This window comes from Tachypleus tridentatus, chromosome 13 (genome assembly GCF_004210375.1).
Source record: "Tachypleus tridentatus isolate NWPU-2018 chromosome 13, ASM421037v1, whole genome shotgun sequence".
NCBI classification, from domain to species: Eukaryota; Metazoa; Arthropoda; class Merostomata; order Xiphosura; family Limulidae; genus Tachypleus; species Tachypleus tridentatus.
In genome coordinates, this window is record NC_134837.1 from 261,369,787 (window position 1) to 261,395,143 (window position 25,357).

Sequence of the window (25,357 nt, forward strand, 5' to 3'; positions counted from 1 at the left end):
CAACTGTTATGTGTAATGGTCAGAACTGAAAACATTTGAATCAGTTACTGATACTAAAGATTTAATTGTAGTATTGAAGTTTAGCAGTATGTGCTTTATGGTTTTATCCAGCTTGAAAAATGTGAAATAAATACTAAATATTGGATATCAATAGATAATGAACAAGAATGCAGAAAACATCATACACATTTTTATCCCACAGGTCACTCGTCACTTCAGCTCATGTTACTGGTACGAGTACCAGTAAAAAGATTCTTAGATTTGTGGACAAGTTGACTCAATCTCGTTACTTTCAACAAGCCACAGAAAATAAATACATCAAGAGAGCAATGGAAGAGGTCTCTAACACTCCCATACTCCTAACAGTTGAAGTACATGGTCTGGTTGGAACGTTAGCAATCAATATTCCTCCAGCACCAACTGATAGACTCTGGTAACTAGTCATAAGAACTTTACCTTACATAATTTGTGTTTCAAAGCATGTTAATATGTATTTATGGTTTGTTTTACATTCAGTGTAGTTAAAGAGAGTGTTTATAATTTCTGGATTCTGTGTTATTGTAGGTTTGTAACTCTTGTGTTTATCAATTGATTGTGGTAAGTTGAGGATGAATTCATAACACATTGTATCTTTCCTGTAAGTACCTTTAAATTGGATGGATTATTCTCTCTAATTTTAGTGATTTTAAATTATTGTAATTTTAGCTTGTTTAAAATTAACAATAATTGTAAATTCAAGTTTGTAATCTTTGGGAAGCTGAAAGTGTTGGTAGGTTTGTCTCAGCTGAGCTTTGAAACCTTGAAACTGTGACCATAACGAGGTTTTAAATCTTTCTGAAAGTCCACATAAGAAGCAACTTTACTTAAGTGTAGATCTATGACACCAATTGGTGTATTTTATAGCATTCACAACATCTCTGTCAAAATGATAATGATTTTAAAAACACAATTGAAATGTTATCAAGGAATTGCCTTTAATCATCACTTGAAAGTGTTTGACAATGAGATAGAAAACTGTGTTAACCAAATTTAATCAGTTGTAGTTGCAAAAGAGTTGACTTTGTTCACACACAGCCTTGAATTGTTTCCTTCTCACTTCTTATGGTTACAAGATGTTTTCTATGCCACCAGGTGGACAGTAAGCTGTATTTCAAACTGTCCTTGACCTGACCTTCTGTTCTTTAGCTGTTATTGAACTTGACTGAAAGTAGACTAACAACAATATTTATTTTTGCTATTTTTCATTACATTTAATTAGTAACCACTTACAGCTTTGTTAGTATATTTTGGATATTACCTGATTTTTCGAATTTTAATGGTATATTATTACCAAGTGGAGCTGTTACTTTAAGTTTCACAACTTTTTATAAATGTTTTACAGCCATTCATCTTCATAAGATATATACAGCACACTCATGACTTTGTTTATAAGATAGTGACCCCATGCATGACCAATAAACACTTCTTCGCAGAACAGGCATTCACTGAAACAAATCATGTCTTTGGTACCTTTAACTTTTCTTCCATAATTAAAACACTTTCACAACTGCTGGCATATAAACTAATAAATTACTTCTATCTACATATGTTTGTCTAATTTAAACTCTTGTAAACTATGCTTAGACAAGGCTCAGATTTCATCTATGAATTGCAATCGTTACATGCATCTAACAGTCATATATAGGAGAACAACTTGCTCCTGTGTAAATCAACATAAAACATAGTTACCAGATTAAACTGTACAATACCCTTATATTTACATCACACTAACTACCTGAGATAAAAGTTTACAATACCTTTATATTTGCTTCACTCAAATTACCTGATATTAAAGTTTATAATACCTTTACTTCACACAGATTACCTGATATTAAAGTTTATAATACCTTTACTTCACACAGATTACCTGAGATTAAAGTTTATAATACCTTTATATTTGCTTTACTCAGATTACCTGATATTAAAGTTTATAATACCTTTACTTCACACAGATTACCTGATATTAAAGTTTATAATACCTTTACTTCACACAGATTACCTGATATTAAAGTTTATAATACCTTTACTTCACACAGATTGCCTGAGATTAAAGTTTATAATACCTTTATATTTACTTCACACAGATTACCTGAAATTAAAGCTATAATACCTTTATATTTACTTCACACAGATTACCTGAGATTAAAGCTATAATACCTTTATATTTACTTCACACAGATTACTTGAGATTGAAGTTTACAATACCTTCAAGGCAGGTTATCTTAATTGCAGGATATGGACGTACAATCCAAACTCTAAGATGTTTCCAGTGTCAGAGGTTTGGTCACTCAAAGACATCATGTTATGGTTTCTTGACATGTGCTCATTGCAGCGGCAAGGACCATGATGCCTCTGAGTGTGAAACAGACCTTCATTGTGTCAATTGCAATGACTCTCACCCGTTCTACTTTCGTTCTTGCCATAAATGGTTGGAAGAAATAAGTGCATGCAGCGTTTGAAAACAATTCATGACATTACTTATCCTGAGGCTCGAAAATTGCTGTCCACAGCTTCATCTCGGACATATGCTGCTGCACTTCATTCCACAACTACTGTGGGAGTGCAGACAAATCTCTCTGTGCCTCCAAAAGAATCGTTCTCAAAACAAATGAAAAGCCTTTTTGACCTCCATGGTTAAAAAAGTTGATGAATCAACGTCAACACCCATCTCTGTCACTTACATACATTCTAACAAACCCCAAGATCTACATCCTTTGGTTCCAGGTACAGGCATTTCCTCGGATTCATCTTTTTCTCCAACCCTAAGAAACAAAACAATTATTCGTTTGCATCTTCAGTCACTGGAATCCCCTTCCAACAACAAAGGCCTGCCCAGTCGACCCAGGGCAGGATCCATGGAGGTCGATAGACATCCCTCGAATAAGGACAGTAAGAAAACAAGACATGGTCGTAAACAGAAGGGTTCTCCACCCAATTCATCTACACGTCATTAAAAAATGGCCACCTTGATACAATGGGACTGTCGAGGTTTAGTTTACATTCTAATCTGGATGACATTAAAACACTGATTGCTTCCTACCATCCTGTATGTCTTTCCTTACAAGAAACATTTCTGAAACCTGCCAATACAGTCACCTTTTGGCAGTTTTCTCTGTACAGAAATGATAGGCTGTGTGATGGACGAGTACATGGAGGGGTGGCACTGTTGGTCGTTCAGCATGTGCCCACCCTGTCTTTGTCACTCAACACACCCTTGGAGGCTGTAGCCATTCGTGTTTCCTTGGGTCATACCATCACTGTTTGTTCTCTCTACCTGTCACATGGAGAGACATATGATCAATCAGACCTTGATGCTCTCATTGAACAATTGCTGTCTCCCTTTTTAATCCTGGGGGACTTTAATGGACATCATTCCCTCTGTGGAAGTGCTGTTATTGATAGGAGGGGGTTGCCCATAGAGCATATACTCTTTGATCACAACCTTTCTCTTTTCAATACTGGTTCTTCTACTTATTTTCATGCACCTAGTCAGTCGTTTACTGCTATTGATCTCTCAATTTGCTCCCCTTTATTATTCTCCCATAATTGACAATAATCCATGAGGCAGTGATAATTTTCCTATACTTTTGGACGATGCTACCCTACCTGCGTGTCCCAGTGGAAGCTGGATCAGACAGACTGGTCCACTTTCACTGCTCTTGCAGAACTTGATCCTGCCATCGTCTGTCATTCATCAATAGACGATTGTGTGGCAGTAGTAATTAACTGTATTATACAAGCAGCTGCTCAATGTATTCCTAAAACTTTGACAGGTTTTCCACTATATCCTCATCCGTGGTGGAATCCTGCCTGCCACATGGCACGGAAGGCTCAAAAACAGGCCTAGGATACTTATCTTCTGACACCAGTTCCACGGTGATATGGGACAGGGTTCAAAAGGTCAGTGGGCACTACAATTCTGTCCCCCTCTTGATCTTACTCTCTGATGGTCAAGAAGTAACTGATGTCCAGAGCATTGCTGATACTCTAAGTGAAAGCTTTTGCCGGGTATCTAGCACTTTTGCTTGTTCCTCCACCTTCATTACCATCAAGACTCGGGGCAGAGCGTTCACCTCTTTCCTTTCGAACTGACTATCTCTTTGACTATATTTGCCCCTTTACACTGGTGGAACTGAAACTGGTCCTTCTTCGATCTGGCAGTACATCTGTTGGACCTGATGATGTACACTATGACATGCTGTGCCATCTATCTCCTGCTTTTCTTGCTATTCTTCTGATTCTTTTTAATCGGGTCTGGCAAGATAATGTTTTTCCTAATGCCTGGCGCCAGGCTATTATCTTATCTTTCTCAAGGCCTGGGAAAGATCCCAAGATTCCTTCAAACTACTGTCCAATTGCTTTGATGAGTTGTCTCTGTAAGACCTTAGAGAGGATGGTTAATGCTCGTCTTGTTTGGTTCCTCCAACCAAACAACTTCCTCTTACCAACCAAGTGTGGGTTCTGAAGACAGTTCTCCACCTGTTTCAACTTGAGAAATGTCAATTAGAAAACCCTTTCTCAAACAAGAACATCTTGTTTCAATATTCTTTGACATTGAGAAGGCTTATGATACAACATGGAGGTATGGCATTTTGCGAGACCTCCATATATATATATGGGTTATGTGGTCATTTGCCCATTTTTATTAATTTTTTAATGGACAGGAGATTCCAAGTTTGTGAGTGTTCAACACTTTCTTGTTCTTTTGTACAGAAACTTGGAGTCCCTCAGGGCTGTGTTCTGAGTATCACGCTATTCAGTATCAAAATTAATACCATCACTGAACAACTCCCTCTCACTGTTGCAAACGGGCTCTGTGTTGATGACTTTCACATCTCGTGTCAGTTGTCAAATATGAGGTATATTGAGCGGCAGCTACAGACTGTCCTCAATTGTTTACTGAAATGGGCCACAGAAAATGGCTTTAACTTCTCTCTCTCTCTCTAAAACCATTTGCATGCACTTTTGCCACCAACGGGGTATTCACCCTGATCCTGAACTCCATATCTGTGAAGTTGTGCTGCCTTTGGTCCCTGAGACAAAGTTCTTGGGGCTTACCTTTGACCATAAGCTGGCTTTTATACCACACATCAAGCAGCTACGGGTCAAATGTACAAGAGCACTGAAAATCCTCCATATCCTCTCTACCACCACTTGGGGAGTGGATTGATGTTCTATGCTGAAGATATATCGTGCTCTTATTCGATTGAAACTTGACTATGGATCACTGGTGTATGACTCTGCCAGACCCTCAGCCTTAAAGATGCTGGACCCCATTCATCATTAAGGACTTTGGCTCTGCACTGGGGCTTTCCACACTTCCCCAGTTCAGAGCTTATATGTGGAGTCTCTTGAACCTTCTTTGCACCTCTGCTGTTTGCAACTGTCTTTACTATATGCTTCAAAACTTTGTTCCTTATCAAAGCACCCCACCTAGGGTTGTGTTTTCCTTCCTCAGTGGGCCATACTTCTTCAGAACAGACGATCTGCCATTGCTCCTTTTGGCCTTTGTGTCCAGGTGCAGTTGGATGAATTGGGTCTGTTCTTGGATAACAATGCAGAATCCACTGGTCAGCCCATCCCATCATGGCTTATTACAGCCCCCAAATGTGACCTTTCTTTAAGTCATCTGAGAAAAGCAGATACTCCCAATTGGAAGTACCGTCTTTTATTTACTGAACATCTTTCGAACCATCCTTCCATTCCTTTTTATACGGATGGTTCAAAATCAGGCGACTCTGTGGGCTCTGCCATGGTTTGTTGCAGTTCGGTGGTTGCACACAGAATCCCCTTTACAGCTTTTGTGTTCACTGCTGAACTGTATGCCATTTTTTTGGCCCTGGATAACACAGAAGCTAAGCAGTACTCAAACTGCACTATTTATACTGACTTGCTTAGTTCTCTACTGGTCCTGGAATCGCTTCACATTGGTTCACACCCTGTTCTCACCGATATTATAAACCGGCTGGCCCATTTCTCTTTAAAACTACTTCTATCCAGTTTTTCCAGATTCCAGGCCACGTTGGTATTCGCGGGAACGAGCACGCAGACACGGCAGCTAAATCTTATCTGCTCTGGCACTATTACCCCTATGCCTATTCCGTACATGGACTATGGTCCTGTATTCAGGGCTTAGCTCTGTGCCATCTGGCAGTCGACTTGGAGTGAGCAACATGAAAACAAGCTTTTCCAAATAAAACCTTCTATTGGACTTTGGCTGTCTTGCTTCCGTAAAGTTCGGAAGGAGGAAGTTGTTCTCACTAGGCTACGCATTGGTCAAAGTTTTTTAACTCATCGTTTTCTTTTATCTGGAACTGATGCACCGGTGTGTAGTCTTTGTAACACTCAGATCACAATAAGCCACATTTTACTTTTTTGCTTTCGTTACAACTCTCAACGACGGCACCATTTTAAACATGTTCTGTCCCAAGGTTTGTCCATCACGTTAGACAGTGTTATTGGTGATGGTGACACTGTCCACCTTGATAACGTTTTTAGTTTCTTAAAGGCCATTAATCTTTTCAATGTCATTTAAGTTTTTTTAATTTGTACATTAAACCTTTTTTAATGTGGTTCCCTTTTAAGAATCAGTCTCTCTTGTTCGATATGAAATTAGAAAAAGGCCGTAACGTTAACTCAACACAAGGACTGGAAAGGCCAACGTCAGGTGACTAACGCTGCTGTGTGAGATACCCATTAGGCATCCTGGCGAATTATTATTAAAATTTTGCTTCACATCTTTTAAAACTTCTATTACTTTACTTTTTGAAAATGGCCATAATGTCACATAACTCGGAACCAGGACTGGAAAGGCCAACTTCAGGTGACTGACTATGGTTTTTGTACTTACCTGTTAGTCTTCTCCTGGTGGGTTATGATATTTGACATAATGCTACAGAAAGTCATTTACGACTTCTCTTACTGCAGTTTTTATCTTAATGTTGTAGACTAGATGTCAACGTTGGTTTTATGCAACTTATGTTTGTTTTTTTAAACTTTGTTTTGTTTCACCTCAGTTTCTTTTTATGAATTTTACTCCATTTGCTCTAATTTTAACTTTTTACCAGATGTTTGGTGCAGATAACCTAGCTGCTTTGTGCCATAAAACACTAAATCAACCAACCACCTTCACACAGATTACCCTAGATTCAAGTAACGATACCTTTATATTTACTTCATACATTTCATGTGTTTTTTTAAAATTGTGTGTATGTCTCTTCTTAAAATTGCACATTAAAGATCATGCTATGTTATTGCAGCCATATTACTCAACAGTTTACTATTTGTATGGTTTTACTACTTGACGTAGGTAACTTATTGTAGCCACTGAGAGTTTTCTATTTTATGTTATTGAAGCCATATTACTCAACAGTTTACTATTTGTATGGTTTTACTACTAGGTAACTTATTGTAGCCACTGAGAGTTTTCTATTTTATGTTATTGAAGCCATATTACTCAACAGTTTACTATTTGTATGGTTTTACTACTAGGTAACTTATTGTAGCCACTGAGAGTTTTCTATTTTATGTTATTGAAGCCATATTACTCAACAGTTTACTATTTGTATGGTTTTACTACTAGGTAACTTATTGTAGCCACTGAGAGTTTTCTATTTTATGTTATTGAAGCCATATTACTCAACAGTTTACTATTTGTATGGTTTTACTACTTGACGTAGGTAACTTATTGTAGCCACTGAGAGTTTTCTATTTTATGTTATTGAAGCCATATTACTCAACAGTTTACTATTTGTATGGTTTTACTACTAGGTAACTTATTGTAGCCACTGAGAGTTTTCTATTTTATGTTATTGAAGCCATATTACTCAACAGTTTACTATTTGTATGGTTTTACTACTAGGTAACTTATTGTAGCCACTGAGAGTTTTCTATTTTATGTTATTGCAGCCATATTACTCAACAGTTTACTATTTGTATGGTTTTACTACTTGACGTAGGTAACTTATTGTAGCCACTGAGAGTTTTCTATTTTATGTTATTGAAGCCATATTACTCAACAGTTTACTATTTGTATGGTTTTACTACTTGACGTAGGTAACTTATTGTAGCCACTGAGAGTTTTCTATTTTATGTTATTGCAGCCATATTACTCAACAGTTTACTATTTGTATGGTTTTACTACTTGACGTAGGTAACTTATTGTAGCCACTGAGAGTTTTCTATTTTCAAAATTGTTAATTAGGCTTTTTTTTACCTTTTTTTTTCCTCTCAAATTTATTCAGTTTGGAAGTTCTGTATCTATGATTAATCATTATTCAGATCACATAAGTTGTTGAAATTACTTCAGTGAATGTGTGCTCCTTAACCACTAATATTTTATTATTAGAGTCAGTACTAAGATGATAAATCTACATCACTGGAATTTGCAGGCATGTGGACTCTTTTGGAATTAATAACATTTTAGAGCAGAAAGCAAGATACAAACTGTGACTTCATGGGACTAGAAATTGTCACTTAATGATTCAAACTCATAGTCTCATGCCTTTTTTATTTGCATAAAGTTTTATTGAAAAGTAAACGTAGCTCACAGAATTTTAGATATGAAGTAAATGTTTCACAATTTACTGTCTTTCCTTGACAGTTTCAATGTTTCGAGTTGAAGAAACTTTACATGTGTAAAATTAAATATTGTATGAAACTGTATTTTCTTTTTTATACATGTCTAATATTTGAATATGTATTAAATATCAAATAATTTCATTTAAAAGGTGTGAAATGTTCTAACAAAGTGTGTTTTTAAAAAAGGTACGGTTTTCGTGGTAACCCCAAATTATCCATTTCGGCGAGGCCAAAATTAGGAGAAAAGAAAGTCACCATAGGTCATGTCACAGAATGGATTGAAAAAAAGTTGTCCATAGAATTTCAGGTAAGCTATATCTACAAGTTCATATGTACATATTTGTAGACTTCTGTGCATGGTAAGCTTTCCATTTTATTCTGTCCATACTGAGATGAATGATTACATATTAGTGTTTTCTTATTAAGGGAAATAAGCAGAGGAAAATCAGTAAATCAACTATATTTCACATATCAATAAAGAATTGTCATTTTTCTTCTTGACAACATGGTTAAAAACTGTCAAGTGACACTAATGTTGACTTCTTGAGTCCAGGAAATTATGTTTTAACAGAAAATACATCTCCTAAAACTTTTAGAATAATCATATGTCAGTGTATATATGGCCAGGTGATTCAGGCACTTGACTCATAATCTAAGGGTGGCGGGTTCGAATTCCAGTCACACCGAAACATGTTCGCCCTTTCAGTCATGGAGGTGTTATAATGTTACAGTCAATCTCACTATTCATTGGTGAAAGAGTATCCCAAGAGTTGGCAGTGGGTGGTGATGGTTAGCTGTCTTCCCTCTAGTCTTACACTGCTAAGTTAGGGATGGCTAGTGTAGCTAGCCCTCGTGTAGCTTTGCACAAAATTCAAAAAACAAACCAAACAATCAACATGTATATGATAGTGCTTGAAATGTGTGATTACTTTGACATACATATGTCTACATTTTTGTGATATGTGAGCCTATGTTTGTTCTCTTGCTGCAGCTTGTGTTTTCAGACATTGTGATATCTAAGTATATATCTACATTTGGTTTTATATGTAATTACAGAGTTATCACAGTATTACTGTGTTTATAGTTGGAGTGTTTGTTTCTGTTAATTTGTGTTGACAAATCCAACATTCTGAAACAATGAGTTTTCATTATGAAGATAATCATCACTGTATTTACCTTGGCACAAGAGTTTTGATCTAACGTACAAGAAAGTATATGTTAGAAATGTGAGAAATTATACAAAATAATATGTATGGATTTAAGTAAGTCGATGGTCCAGTTTCATTCAACTTTTAACATGGCTAAATAAAGATGTATAGTGTGTCAGTCAAAGTCAGTTGGTTAATAACATTTTTTTCTGTACAACAGAAATTATTGGTGATGCCCAACATGGACGATCTAATTATTCCCATAATGTACTCCGGCCTAAAGTCAAGTGGAAGCAGCAGAGAAAGCTGACTGGAAAAACATACTGTGTTTGTGTTTAAAGGTTGTTATATGGGTGATATATGTTTGATAATTTCTATTTCATTTTATTTTTACTTCTGTAATTATCAATTACTTGTGACAAGAAAAATCTGGAATTTTGGGAACCAACATTGGTTGAATGTTTGTCCAAGATACTAATGTGAAACTGCTGAGGTGTTGATATTTTCCTTTTGGCTTTTTATTTAATCAGGCTCCTACCTGAATTTCAACAAATTCTATTTTTGTAAGTATATTTGGAAGACTGGTTATTATTTTTTAAAAGGAGGGTGTATCAGCTCCAAATTTTCTCTCAGTAGACATTGAAATAATTTTGAAAATTACAAAATTATTTTTATAGAGAATATTTAATTAAAACACTAATAATAATTAATTTGTAACATATTAATTGTAATTCTTATTTAATTATTTGTTATTTGTTTGCAAAAATTCTTTCTAATTTTGTTTAATATATCCTTATGTACATCAAGACTTCACACTGACCAATTTTTTTATATAACCATTCATTTATTTCTTCACAAAATTAAAGGTGCAGCCTTTAGGAAGTCACATACGGTAAACCCAGGTTTTCACGTAATTGAAAATTCTGTCATTCGTGAAAATTATATTAGAAACGTAAGTACCTTTAAGATCATGAAATACCTGTACGAAGGATTTGTTTCAGGAGTTTCATAATACCACAGCAACTATTTTAATAGGATGGCCATGGTGGAAATACTCAATAGTTTTTGGGTAATAAAAGGTTTTGTTGTTTGTTTTTTTTTATACTATTGGAAAACAAAATATTCAGGTGTTCTACTTATAAGTAAAATTAGTTTTGTCTCAAAATTAAAATGTAGCTGGAATTCATCCCTTGTGCATCTGACATGTAATCATCTGATATGTAATCAAGCCAAAGACTACTGAGAAGACATCAGGGGAGTCCTGTTCCCTCCCCACCCCCCTACAAGTCCAAATCAAAAACATAATTTTGATATTTTTGTAATTCAATGAAATGTACTAATTCACTGTTATTCATTTCATTTACAGTCAGTAGAAACACCATTTTATTTCTGAATTTGAAAAGTTGAATGATTTGGACAAGTGATCTAAGGTATTAGAACCATAATCAAAATAATATGACTCTAGTCATTGTCATCCTTCTCCTGTGACTGTATAGTAAGTAATATCTAATGTTATGAGAACTGTAGCTATGCTTTGTAATATCAGCAAGAGACACATTTATGTTAATTTAAATAAAAGGCAGAGTATTATGAGATTAATTACACAGTACAAGGTACAGGTCGTTTTCAAAATGAAAGTGAATAGAACATTGAATTTTATGTGTCAAGCAATGCATTTGGCTATAAATTAGATAGAGCTGTATTAAACATATAAATAGTCTTGGAAAGTATGAGTATTGTGGAAATATAAAACAATTATTAACTTTGTGTTTATATGTCTAAGATGGTTTTAATTTAAAAACTATAAACCCATTGGTCAAAAATACTGGATTAAAAAAAATAACTTTAAAAACACCAAAGATTTGTTTAATTATAACACTACCAACTGCCCAGTTTTGTGTGTGTGTGTGTGTGTGCAATAATATACACAAGGTTTAAAATATTTTATAAGCTTATTTGATTGTATTTTCCTTTTACATCTGGTCATACCAAGCTTAGTTTGGGATGTTATAACCTCATGCATTATCTGAGTTAAGGTATTTTTTATATTTCATGCAAAAGTAGATATAATAACAATTCACAGTCTTTAAATTCAAACATCTGACATGTATTTTGGCTATTGGCTAAATTCTGCCATCAGCACTTCTGCTATACCAACAAAAATATGAAGGTAGTTTCAGAGTGTGGCTCTTTGTTTCTTAAAGTTTCTGTTTTCTTAACCTAGTCAGTCAGTCAATAGTTCATAAGTTGTACAACTGGCATGTGAGGATTCTGTTGCAGTACTAATTTTTTAATAAATGATCCCTGATACAAACAAGCGAACACTATATTCATGTCATTGTAATTTTTAAAGAATGAAATATCTGTGTGAGAAAGTTACATTATCTCACTTCAACCCTACAGTTGAACATTGTACACTTCTGTAGTCAGTAATACCTGGTAATGGAATTGTTTGTTAATATTGTGAGTTCATGTTCTCTACTCATACATGTTTTAGAACATGTACATTTGGTATGAAAACTCATTTTAAGTTTTCTGTGATATCTGTGCCTTTGTGGCTAATCTCTCGCACCTTAAGTTGAATACTTTCTGTGGAAAAGTCGAGATACTGTGGAATACATGATATGGTTTAGAAACTAAGCCATACTAAATTTAAATGTGGACAGTTGACTAAAACAAAATATCACCTAAAATGTGTTACAGATTTCACATGCCTAGGTTTTGTTTTGGTTTTAATAGATTGTGGCTAAATACAAATGTTATTGAACTTTCTTAATAATTCACAACATTTGTTGGACCACATGCATTGTTAACTGGTGTTTTCATATTGTGGCTAAATACAAATGTTATTGAACTTTCTTAATAATTCACAACATTTGTTGGACCACATGCATTGTTAACTCATGTTTTCATATTGTGGCTAAATACAAATGTTATTGAACTTTCTTAATAATTCACAACATTTGTTGGACCACATGCATTGTTAACTGGTGTTTTTCATATTGTGGCTAAATACAAATGTTATTGAACTTTCTTAATAATTCACAACATTTGTTGGACCACATGCATTGTTAACTGGTGTTTTCATATTGTGGCTAAATACAAATGTTATTGAACTTTCTTAATAATTCACAACATTTGTTGGACCACATGCATTGTTAACTGGTGTTTTCATATTGTGGCTAAATACAAATGTTATTGAACTTTCTTAATAATTCACAACATTTGTTGGACCACATGCATTGTTAACTGGTGTTTTCATATTGTTGGACCACATGCATTGTTAACTCATGTTTTCATGTAATTTTCTGGATGAAATATGAGTTTGAATTAAAAATTGATTCTGTATTTTAACAGAAAAAAGAATAAATTTGTTATAATTGTAGCTGAGAGAGGGGGGGGATATGTCTTAGAAAATTATTAAATCATATTAAATATTACTATATTTGAAAGTTCTGGTTCATTAATGAAAATATAAGAAGTAATAAGACAAGGGCATTATTTAAATAGGGTTCTAAATAAAACCCAGAATAATTCAGCTAAGTGGTGTTATACACAGATGACTGTTAACACAAAATAAATATGTGTGTGTGTGTGTGCATATATAAACTGATAAATATCCTGTTTTTGTAAAATCCAAGCATAAAACCCTGGAACTTCTGGGAGGCTTTGTTACCTTTACAAATACATATAACACTCCTTGTTTAAGTTACAGAAACACACAAACAGCATTTAAGAAATAGCTACTCAAGAGTGTTACTCAAAAATATCTATTCAGTCTTTACGTTATTTACTGTTTACTAGAATTACATAAAATATTTGAAAATATCTGGTATAACAATTCTGTGTTTAATAGCATTAATTCACCTTTACAACTTAGAAATATCAGTCTATAAGGTTTGTAAAGCTACTGAGTTTGAGGCACAACAGACGTTTATGGTTGTTAGAGTTTAAGTAGAATTCAATGTTCAGAAAACATGTTGTTTTACTTGTTGAACATTTTTTATTATATACTATGATTTGAATTCTTAATTAGTGTGGTTTTTGTTTTGTTTGTTCATTTTGTAATCTAACTCCTTCCCAGGACTTGTAATTTAACATTTTGTTTTTGAGATTTGAACTTATTGAGCTAGCTGGTTCATACATTCCATTATATCACTAACTTAGATAATTACTTATATTTACCTATATGTGTTATTCCACGTGCTTCACGTGGTCGAAGCAAAATGCAGTATTGGGATAAACACGTTGGCTAATGATATCAGTTGCTGTGGTCAAAATATCTTCGTGTGAGTTATCTGTTTGTTTATTAATTGTTTTCCTAATTTTGAAAACCTTTATATTTTAGCTTGGTTTGTACTTAATGTATAGAAATTATGTTAAGTTTGACACACATTACTTGCTGTCCGTAAGTTAACATTGCTCTGGTTTCAAAATACATGGAAAATTGAAAGTAACTTATTCAAGAGAAATAGGTTTCATTACAACATTAGTGTTTACAGTGCTGTTTTATTTCAAGCAAAGATGGACAGTTGTATATTTAGCCAACCTTGTACAGAACTGAGTTCTAAAACTACGTAAGAGATAGAAAAAAATTTAAAATATTTTCAGCAACAAGATGTAGAATTGTGTTTATTAACAAACTATTGTAGAAATTTATTGTTAATTTGTACCTAAATAAGGCTGTACAGCTTAAGAAGCTGAAAAAGCAATGCAGTTATTTTTTGAACAAGTATTAAAGTGAAATATGTAATTTGCATAAAAGTTGTTGTTGAATTTTCACGTAAAGTGGAACATTGTGATTGTGTTTTTTTTTATTTTTTGCATGTTATTTTTTGTGGGAAATTTTTTGAAAGTTGTATAACCAGCTCTACCACTGCTTATTCCCAGTGCATTAATTTGTAATTATTTGAAACAAAAATTGTTATTTTTAAAAGACATTTGTATGTGTATATTGTAATAAATGCCAATCTAAAAAAAATGTCTATTTAAAGTTGTGAAACTGTTTTAAATATTTATTCGTTTTCTATCCCATAAATATCTGTCAACAGGATGGACTTTAAGTTTTGTTTTCTGCAAGAGGAAATTTTAATAAAGTGGAAAACGAATATGAGTGTCCAGATTTAACTATTCCAAGTTGTATTCTGGAACATTCACCTCGTATGTTTCATCGAAAATATTTCATAAAATTATGGAATAATCGGATATTGTGTTATTGGCTATATTTCTGTTTATTGTGGGTTACTAGACTTTGAATTCTTACATCCACTGTAGTGGCTTGGAATTACTGAGGATTTATTTCATAGGTGTTTTGTTTTGACAAAGGAGATTGTATTGTTAAAATGTAGCCGTATTTAGTGTCTGTTTCTTTTTAACAGGTTTATAAAAATTCTGTATTTTAACTACCTAATAACAATGAAAGAAAAACAAGTGTGATAAACAGTTTTATCAGGTGTTGCACATTCCACAAATCTGCCATTTTCAAACATTTCAAAGAATGCTTATGAATGTTTAGAATTACTTCTAGACTAGCGTGGTGATAATTTTAAAAGCAACATAGAAAATGTAAACTGATTTAACTTCTTTACTGAAACATTTATTTTCCACACATTTTGATTTTATATGAGACACTCAATAAACTGGAATTAGTTATGTATTTGTCATTGAATTTTCATGTAACTCGTAAGTTATGATTAAATAATTATTTACATGTGAGTGATTGTAAAAGAAACAGCGAAATTGTGATGGAAACCTAAACGAAAATGTGTAAACTGTGTGTGTAGTGAGTAATTAGGGAGTACATATGTATTATCAGTCCACAGACAAACGATCTATTACTTTTTAATAACTCAAAACAGTGTGTTATATCCATTATTAAAAATGCTTTTGAAAGTTGTGGGTTTGTGCTTCTTGTACGCTTATCTTACATTGTTCATGATTTTTGGAAGATTGTTTAAATAAACAGTGTTAACATGTTTAGAAGTTTAGGATTGTAATGTGAGTTAATATATTTGTCAAAATAAACGCTTTTTTTAAAATCGAATAAAGTAGCAGTAATGTGTGTGTTTTATTCAGTAACTGAATATTGCATTCTCCCTTCCAATGGGTCAGCGGTAACGTACTTACAACACTAAAATTCGGGGTTCTATTCCCCACATTAAAGAAAAGCGTGGATAGCCCCTTTTGTAGCTTTGTGCTAAAACAAACACCCGTTTTTTGAATCAATTTCTTTTGTGAACATTAAAAACATACTTAATAATACATGTATGTTTGAACGAGGTGTTACAAAATATCAACTATAGACTGTGGTCAACAACTCGATTTTTATATTCATGTGTTATTATTAGCAACTTCTCGTGAAGCGTGCGTGACCTTGGTTAGGACCGAGCTAATAACTTGTCAAGTCATGAAAATTGGCATAAGGTCACTGTAAGTACATAAATCATTACACTAGTAGGATTAGATTGTTTTTGAAATTCGCACAAAGCTACTCGAAGGCTATCTGTGCTAGCCATCCCTAATTTAGCAGTGTAAGACTAGAGGGAAGGCAGCTAGTCATCACCACCCACCGCCAACTCTTGGGCTACTCTTTTACCAACGAATAATGAGATTGACCGTCACATTATAATGCCCCCACAGCTGAAAGGGCGAGCATGTTTGGCGCGACGGGGATGCGAACTCGCGACCCTCAGATTACAAGTCGCACGCTTGGCCATGCCTGGCCAAAAGATTAGATAACAGTGACTTATTGGTTATCTGTCAAGATTACGAGTCGCACGCCTGAACACGCTTGGCCATACCTGGCCAAAAGATTAGATAACAGTGACTTATTGGTTATCTGTCAACAACGTTTTCAGCTATAATGTTCTAGACTGATAGCCGTACTTTTTGTGAGTTAGGCCTAATCACATACTAACTATTACTAAAAGATGAAGTTGGGATTTTTATTATAAGTTACGTTTAAATTCTGACTCATAAAAACATGTTACACCATTTCGTGTGTAACTAAAATAGTAATACCTCTGCAACGGAAAACTTATTACACCGTTTCGTGTGTAACCAAGACAGTACTACCTCTGTAACGAAAAACTTGTTGTACAGTTTCGTGCGTATCTAAGACAGTAATACCATCTGTAACAATAACTATTTTATTTTCCACGACAGTTAAGACCACTTTTATTTTATAATACAAGTATTTTACGAAGATGTGTGTACGAAAGATGGGGACACTTTATAATGAACCACGTGACATGCTCCACCAGGGGTCTCGGTCAGAAGAGTAAATTAACGGTGAAAATCTGTATTTAAATACGAAATGACCTACTGAATGGTACTCGAGACATGGTAGCGCTGATTTAAAAAACACACGTTAAAATAGTCCAAAGTATTAAAAAGCACGATACACGTTCAATTGATAAAACTGTAACAAGAACCTTTTCTTTAGAATAATTAGTGACGTGACTGCATCCTATGCCATACTGGTTAATAGGTATCATTTGTGAAACCCATGAAAGTAGGTAATTAGGAAACTGTGAGTGCATATACTTTCTGCCACTCAGGATCATCACCATAGTTTGAGGCCTATCCTCACTATTAAGTGAGCTCTATCTAAGGGTAGGAGAACGAATCCTCATCACCGAACACTCTCGCTCTTTCAGCTTTAGGGGAAGGAGGGCGTTACATCGTGAGGGTCAATCTCATTATTCGTTGGCAGAAGAATAACCCAAGAGTTGGCGGTGGTTGGTGTTAACTAGTTACCTCCCTTCTAGCTGTCACGCCAATACTGCGGAAGACAATGTATGAAACCCTTTTGACGAAATTCGACAAAAAAATTCTTTACTGGATACACGAAGGTTTACCAGGAATTCCTCGGAGTGATGGAAATCGAGTCATCAATTCAGTTTTAAAGTGGTGTCCATTATTTTATTGGAGAAGAGACAGCTGACTAAATTGGCCAAGATTGTACTGTGTTGGTTGTGAAAAAAAACTGTTTGTGTTTTTTATTATCCTGAGTTTAAGCCGTGAAGTGTCTGTGTATTCAAGTATTCATATGTAGCAAAATTTCTTAATAGAAGAAATTCCAGTGGTCACTGCAACATTTTTGGGAGATAGGGTGTAAACAGATCGCTATTTTTAACACCATTTTAATGTTTTCTGCCATGTACCTTTTTATTTACAAACTAACAAATTCAATATCAATATTTTGTCAAAACCCCAGGTCCGAATCCAGTGAAGCATCATCATGGGTATCAGTTGGAGAGATTAAGTTAATTGAGTTTTCAAAACAGTCATGGAGTGAAATTATCAGATAAGTGTCAGAAAGTTCGCGTGGTTAAGATGGTGTTTAAGAAAACAGTCAAAGATGGTTCTACACCATACTGTGTTAAAAGGGTGTTTTACAAAATAACTCCATTAATTAAGGCTAAAGATGGTTCTACACCATACTGTGTTAAAAGGGTGTTTTACAGAATAGCTCCATTAATTAAGGCTAAAGATGGTTCTGCACCATACTGTGTTAAAAGGGTGTTTTACAAAATAACTCCATTAATTAAGGCTAAAGATGGTTCTACACCATACTGTGTTAAAAGGGTGTTTTACAGAATAGCTCCATTAATTAAGGCTAAAGATGGTTTTACGCCATACTATGTTAAAAGGGTGTTTTACAGAATAGCTCCATTAACTAAGGCTAAAGATGGTTCTACACCATACTGTGTTAAAAGAGTGTTTCACAGAATAGCTCCATTAATTAAGGCTGAAGATGCTTCTACACGGTATCGAAGCATTAAGCATTAAAAGCCTCTTTTAGTGTCTAAACTGTTTTTTGGAAGTGAAATGTCAGTAAAGATCTCGTTTAATCATAAAATATAACTTACTGCTGACACTATAGCAAATGTTGCTTCCCCCCACGCCACTCCTTTCTTGCGATCGAAAAATTTCTTTTAAGCCTCAAGTGTCTAGCTGTATGTTCTATAAAGGTGAACTGGTTACTTTTTGTATTTCGATTTGAAGAAAATAAAACGATGAAGAAATTTAAAATACTAAAACGCGTGATTTGCCTAAAGTGCAGCTGTCGAATTTGAAAATCAAAACCTCGGACTCTTTCAAATGTGTTCAAATAATTCATGAAGTTGTCACTAGGGCTGATGATTGAACGACGAAAGTATCAGTTTTTTTATTGATTTTGTTCTTCTTTATAGAATCACGAATAGGGCGCTCGACTCGTAACCATTGGGTCGCGGTTTTGGATCCCCATCACACCAAAACGTGGTCGCCCTTTGAGCGATGGGGGCGTTATATAGTAAAGGTCAATCCCACTATCTGTTGATGAAAGAGTAGCCCAAGAGTTGGCAGTGGGTGATGATGACTAGCTTTTTTCCTTCTAGTCTTACACTGCTAAATTAGGGACGGCTAGCACAGATAGCCCTTGAGTAGTTTTGTGCGAATTTTAAAAACAAACAAACAGAATCATGAAAATAATCGATTTAATCGTGAGTAGTTTGTTTCGTTTTACGCTGTGATTTCTGTGACGTAACTGTGAAACTATCACACGAGAAGCGCACGTGTGGTCTAGCAAATGAAGTCCAGCAGTGAATTAATTTCTCTGGCTGTTTTAGAATTTCGACCAAATCTACCAAGGTCTTTGTCTTAAATTTTAAACTCACTGGCTAGAGAGAAGGATGTTCACTACGAATTCCGGCTCTGAGGCTATTTAAGCTTATCCTGAAGAATAGTAGGGTACGACTATCACTCTTATGGTGCACCAAAATGGGAAGTGTTTTTGTGACAACGGGTGTTAAACTTTTAATCTTTAAATACACAATTTGTGCACGCTATCTGTTGAGCCACTCTTGACCTATAGTTGATCAAACGTCTTTTAATTTTAAAAAGGTTTCTTATATATATGGCCTAGCGCGTTAAGGCGTGCGCTTCGTAATCTGAGGGTCGCGGCTTCGCGCCCGAGTCGCGCCAAACATGCTCGCCCTCCCAGCCGTGGGGGCGTTATAATGTGACGGTCAATCCCACTATTCGTTGGTAAAAGAGTAGCCCAAGAGTTGGCGGTGGGTGGTGATGACTAGCTGCCTTCCCTCTAGTCTTACACTGCTAAATTAGGGACGGCTAGCACAGATAGCCCTCGAGTAGCTTTGTGCGAAATTCCAAAACAAACAAACAAACGTTTCTTATATGATGTTCTTTGATTTTCTATTCGTTAGCTACAATAATGCTGCTAACAACAGAAAGTGTATAAACTTAGTGATAAGAACATATACAAATCTCACTCTCTAACCATGGAGAAATAAAAATTTTCGCTGTAAAAATTTTCTTCAAACAGTTCTTTATGCGAGAAACAAGAAATACATAACTCTAATAATCAAATATAACTTATTAGTATCCTGTGTTAGCACCAGGGTAAGGTTTGGTCATAATACAGTTAATTATAAGTGACGTCACAAATATCTTAATACAAAATATGTTTTTTCCTTTATTCTCCAAATACACAAAATGGACATTGAAAGATTTGTTGTACAAACTTTATCTTCGTTTGTACAATACTACTAGAATGCAATTTGGTCATAATATAATTAATTTTAAATGACGTCACAAATATCTTAGTATAAAATCAGGTTTCCTTTATACCCCTACGGGCCAGCATGGCCAAGTGTGTTAAGGCGTTCGACTCGTAATCCGAGGGTCGCGGGTTTGAATCTCGGTCGCGCCAAACATGCTCGCCCTTTCAGCCGTGGGGGCGTCATAATGTGATGGTCAATCCCACTATTCGCTGGTAAAAGAGTAGCCCAAGAGTTGGCGGTGGGTGGTGATGACTAGCTGCCTTCCATCTAGTCTTACACTGCTAAATTAGTGAAGGCTAGCGCAGATAGCCCTAGAGTAGCTATGCGCGAAATTTAACAACAATAAAAAATAAACTTTATGCTCCAAAGACACAAAATGGATATCGAAAGTTTGGTCTACAAACTTTATTTTCGGCTAATGGAGATGGTTGTGTTTAAATAAATATATAATTTGGTATTTATTCTAACTTTTGCTATCTTATTTCACTCCCTCATGCGACTAACATATCTCCAAACCCCTGCAAGTTTATCGTTTAACCCTCGTTTACTGTAGTTCTTCTCCTGGGTGGTAAGTAGGCTAAAATAATTCATGAAGTTGCCACCAGGATTGATGATCGTGTTCATTTGACGAGAGCTCTGATATTAGATCCGAAAGACGATGAAATAATAATAAAAAGTGAAGAAAATTCTAATAAATACATAGAAATTTAATGATTTTTATCTAAGAATTCTGAAGGAGTGTGGTACATCGTGAGTCAATGTAGTTATTACATTAAGTAACCAGTATTGTTTCAAGCACCAGAAAACTAAATGATTTACGAAGGAGTGCCCCTGAAGAAAAACAGTCAGCCCTTCGAGCTGCTCTGTCAGTATAACAGAGAAATGATTTTTTTATGTATTTCCATCACAATAGCATTTAAGTTAACTTAATTCTATATCAAATAAGATTTGCTCGATAATATTTTTGTTAAAGACATTGTTTTGTGAATAATTATTCCGTGTATACTAAATTAGCGATCGTGTAAACTATGTGTGACTGGTGAACACCCTCTTGCTTGTTTTCAGTAGAAGTTTACAAATCAGTCTATTTTTATTACGTATTTTTGTTATTCTTATAATAAATATGTGAACACCCTCTTGCTTGTTTTCAGTAGAAGTTTACAATTCAGTCCATTTTTGTTACGTATTTTTGTTATTTTTATGATAAATATGTGAACACCCTCTTGCTTGTTTTCAGTAGAAGTTTATAATTCAGTCCATTTTTGTTACGCATTTTTGTTATTTTTGTGATAAATATGTGAACACCCTCTTGCTTTTTTTCACTAGAAGTTTATAATTCAGTCCATTTTTGTTACGTATTTTTGTGATAAATATGTGAACACTCTCTTGCTTGTTTTCAGTAGAAGTTTACAATTCAGCCCATCCCTGATTAAATTATTTGATATTTATAGCATAAAGAATTAACTTATGTTTGATGGTCTTTTTTCTTATAAAAATTGTAAAATTTTAATACGTTTTGGACTAAAACATCAGGATGATAAATGCTATTGTGAGTTTAGGATGGTAATCTATTATTGTAAAAGCTGGAGTACCTGTCCACTGAACGGAGGTTATGTAAGTTCATGATTAATGAAAGGTTATTTTAGGACGTGAAAAGTTGCTGCACTTATATATATAATCGTAAAAAAACGCCCATAAAAATTGCAAGACAAAATATGAAACAGCATTTTTTATGTAGCTCAACATGAACCAAAAAAAACTTTGTTGCCAAATTTGGCGAAGACCCATCAAGATGGAGTGAAGTAATGGTAAAGAAACTCCCATAAAAACCGCAAAATACAAACTGTATAGCTACAAATTTGTATGTATCTCTCTATTGACCGAATGAATCTCACGTTACACCCTGCGAAGTAGTTACATAGACATACAACAGACAGCACTATTATATTTATATATAGATAAGTAGTTACATGGACATACAACAGACAGTTCTATTATATTTATATATAGATAAGTAGTTACATAGACATACAACAGACAGTTCTATTATATTTATATATAGATAAGTAGTTACATGGACATACAACAGACAGTACTATTATATTTATATATAGATAAGTAGTTACATGGACATACAACAGACAGCACTATTATATTTATATATAGATAAGTAGTTACATGGACATACAACAGACAGCACTATTATATTTATATATAGATAAGTAGTTACATGGACATACAACAGACAGCACTATTATATTTATATATAGATAAGTAGTTACATGGACATACAACAGACAGTTCTATTATATTTATATATAGATAAGTAGTTACATAGACATACAACAGACAGCACTATTATATTTATATAGAGATAAGTAGTTACATGGACATACAACAGACAGTACTATTATATTTATATATAGATAAGTAGTTACATGGACATACAACAGACAGCACTATTATATTTATATATAGATAAGTAGTTACATGGACATACAACAGACAGCACTATTATATTTATATATAGATAAGTAGTTACATGGACATACAACAGACAGTTCTATTATATTTATATATAGATAAGTAGTTACATGGACATACAACAGACAATACTATTATATTTATATATAGATAAGTAGTTACATGGACATACAACAGACAGCACTATTATATTTATATATAGATAAGTAGTTACATGGACATACAACAGACAGTACTATTATATTTATATATAGATAAGTAGTTACATGGACATACAACAGACAGCACTATTATATTTATATATAGATAAGTAGTTACATAAACATACAACAGACAGCACTATTATATTAATATATAGATAAGTAGTTACATGGACATACAACAGACAGCACTATTATATTTATATATAGATAAGTAGTTACATAGACATACAACAGACAGCACTATTATATTAATATATAGATAAGTAGTTACATGGACATACAACAGACAGTTCTATTATATTTATATATAGATAAGTAGTTACATGGACATACAACAGACAGTTCTATTATATTAATATATAGATAAGTAGTTACATGGACATACAACAGACAGTTCTATTATATTTATATATAGATAAGTAGTTACATGGACATACAACAGACAGCACTATTATATTTATATATAGATAAGTAGTTACATGGACATACAACAGACAGTACTATTATATTTATATATAGATAAGTAGTTACATGGACATACAACAGACAGCACTATTATATTTATATATAGATAAGTAGTTACATAAACATACAACAGACAGCACTATTATATTAATATATAAATAAGTAGTTACATGGACATACAACAGACAGCACTATTATATTTATATATAGATAAGTAGTTACATAGACATACAACAGACAGCACTATTATATTAATATATAGATAAGTAGTTACATGGACATACAACAGACAGTTCTATTATATTTATATATAGATAAGTAGTTACATGGACATACAACAGACAATTCTATTATATTTATATATAGATAAGTAGTTACATAGACATACAACAGACAGCACTATTATATTTATATATAGATAAGTAGTTACATGGACATACAACAGACAGTACTATTATATTTATATATAGATAAGTAGTTACATGGACATACAACAGACAGCACTATTATATTTATATATAGATAAGTAGTTACATGGACATACAACAGATAGTACTATTATATTTATATATAGATAAGTAGTTACATGGACATACAACAGACAGCACTATTATATTTATATATAGATAAGTAGTTACATGGACATACAACAGACAGCACAATTATATTTATATATAGATAAGTAGTTACATGGACATACAACAGACAGTACTATTATATTCATATATAGATAAGTAGTTACATGGACATACAACAGATAGTACTATTATATTTATATATAGATAAGTAGTTACATGGACATACAACAGATAGTACTATTATATTTATATATAGATAAGTAGTTACATGGACATACAACAGACAGTACTATTATATTTATATATAGATAAGTAGTTACATGGACATACAACAGATAGTACTATTATATTTATATATAGATAAGTAGTTACATGGACATACAACAGACAGCACTATTATATTTATATATAGATAAGTAGTTACATGGACATACAACAGACAGTACTATTATATTTATATGTAGATAAGTAGTTACATGGACATACAACAGACAGTACTATTATATTTATATATAGATAAGTAGTTACATAGACATACAACACATAGTACTATTATAAGTATATAATTAAAAAATGCAAAGTGCAAAACTGAAACTTTGTCTATGTTTCTTCTTCTTCGTGTGTCTAATCTGCGGCAGACATCGACGACCATGACATGCCAGACTTCTCTGTTGTCAATCCTTCTTATCAACTCGATGTTGCTCATTGAGTTCTACCATGGCATGCCAGACTTCTCTGTTGTCAATCCTTCTTATCAACACGATGTTGCTCATTGAGTTCTACCATGGCATGCCAGACTTCTCTGTTGTCAATCCTTCTTATCAACACGATGTTGCTCATTGAGTTCTACCATGACATGCCAGACTTCTCTGTTGTCAATCCTTCTTATCAACACGATGTTGCTCATTGAGTTCTACCATGGCATGCCAGACTTCTCTGTTGTCAATCCTTCTTATCAACACGATGTTGCTCATTGAGTTCTACCATGGCATGCCAGACTTCTCTGTTGTCAATCCTTCTTATCAACACGATGTTGCTCATTGAGTTCTACCATGGCATGCCAGACTTCTCTGTTGTCAATCCTTCTTATCAACACGATGTTGCTCATTGAGTTCTACCATGGCATGCCAGACTTCTCTGTTGTCAATCCTTCTTATCAACTCGATGTTGCTCATTGAGTTCTACCATGGCATGCCAGACTTCTCTGTTGTCAATCCTTCTTATCAACTCGATGTTGCTCATTGAGTTCTACCATGGCATGCCAGACTTCTCTGTTGTCAATCCTTCTTATC

At 34.0% G+C, this 25,357-nt stretch overlaps 2 protein-coding genes across 4 annotated transcripts in view; one reads left to right on the plus strand and one right to left on the minus strand.

Moving 5' to 3' along the window:
- Window positions 1–15,814, plus strand: part of LOC143236753 (testis-expressed protein 2-like) — a 37,113-nt gene extending 21,299 nt beyond the window's left edge. For all 3 annotated transcript variants that reach the window (XM_076475241.1, XM_076475242.1, XM_076475240.1), the window contains exons 7-9: window positions 203–433; window positions 8,806–8,926; window positions 9,988–15,814. In XM_076475241.1, coding sequence (XP_076331356.1) covers window positions 203–433; window positions 8,806–8,926; window positions 9,988–10,077 — 442 coding nt within the window. In that variant the 3' untranslated portion in view covers window positions 10,078–15,814. The remainder of the gene's footprint in view (window positions 1–202; window positions 434–8,805; window positions 8,927–9,987) is intronic.
- Window positions 1–25,357, minus strand: part of LOC143238925 (uncharacterized) — a 291,462-nt gene that overhangs the window by 77,380 nt on the left and 188,725 nt on the right. The gene's annotated exons all lie outside the window — the stretch shown is intronic.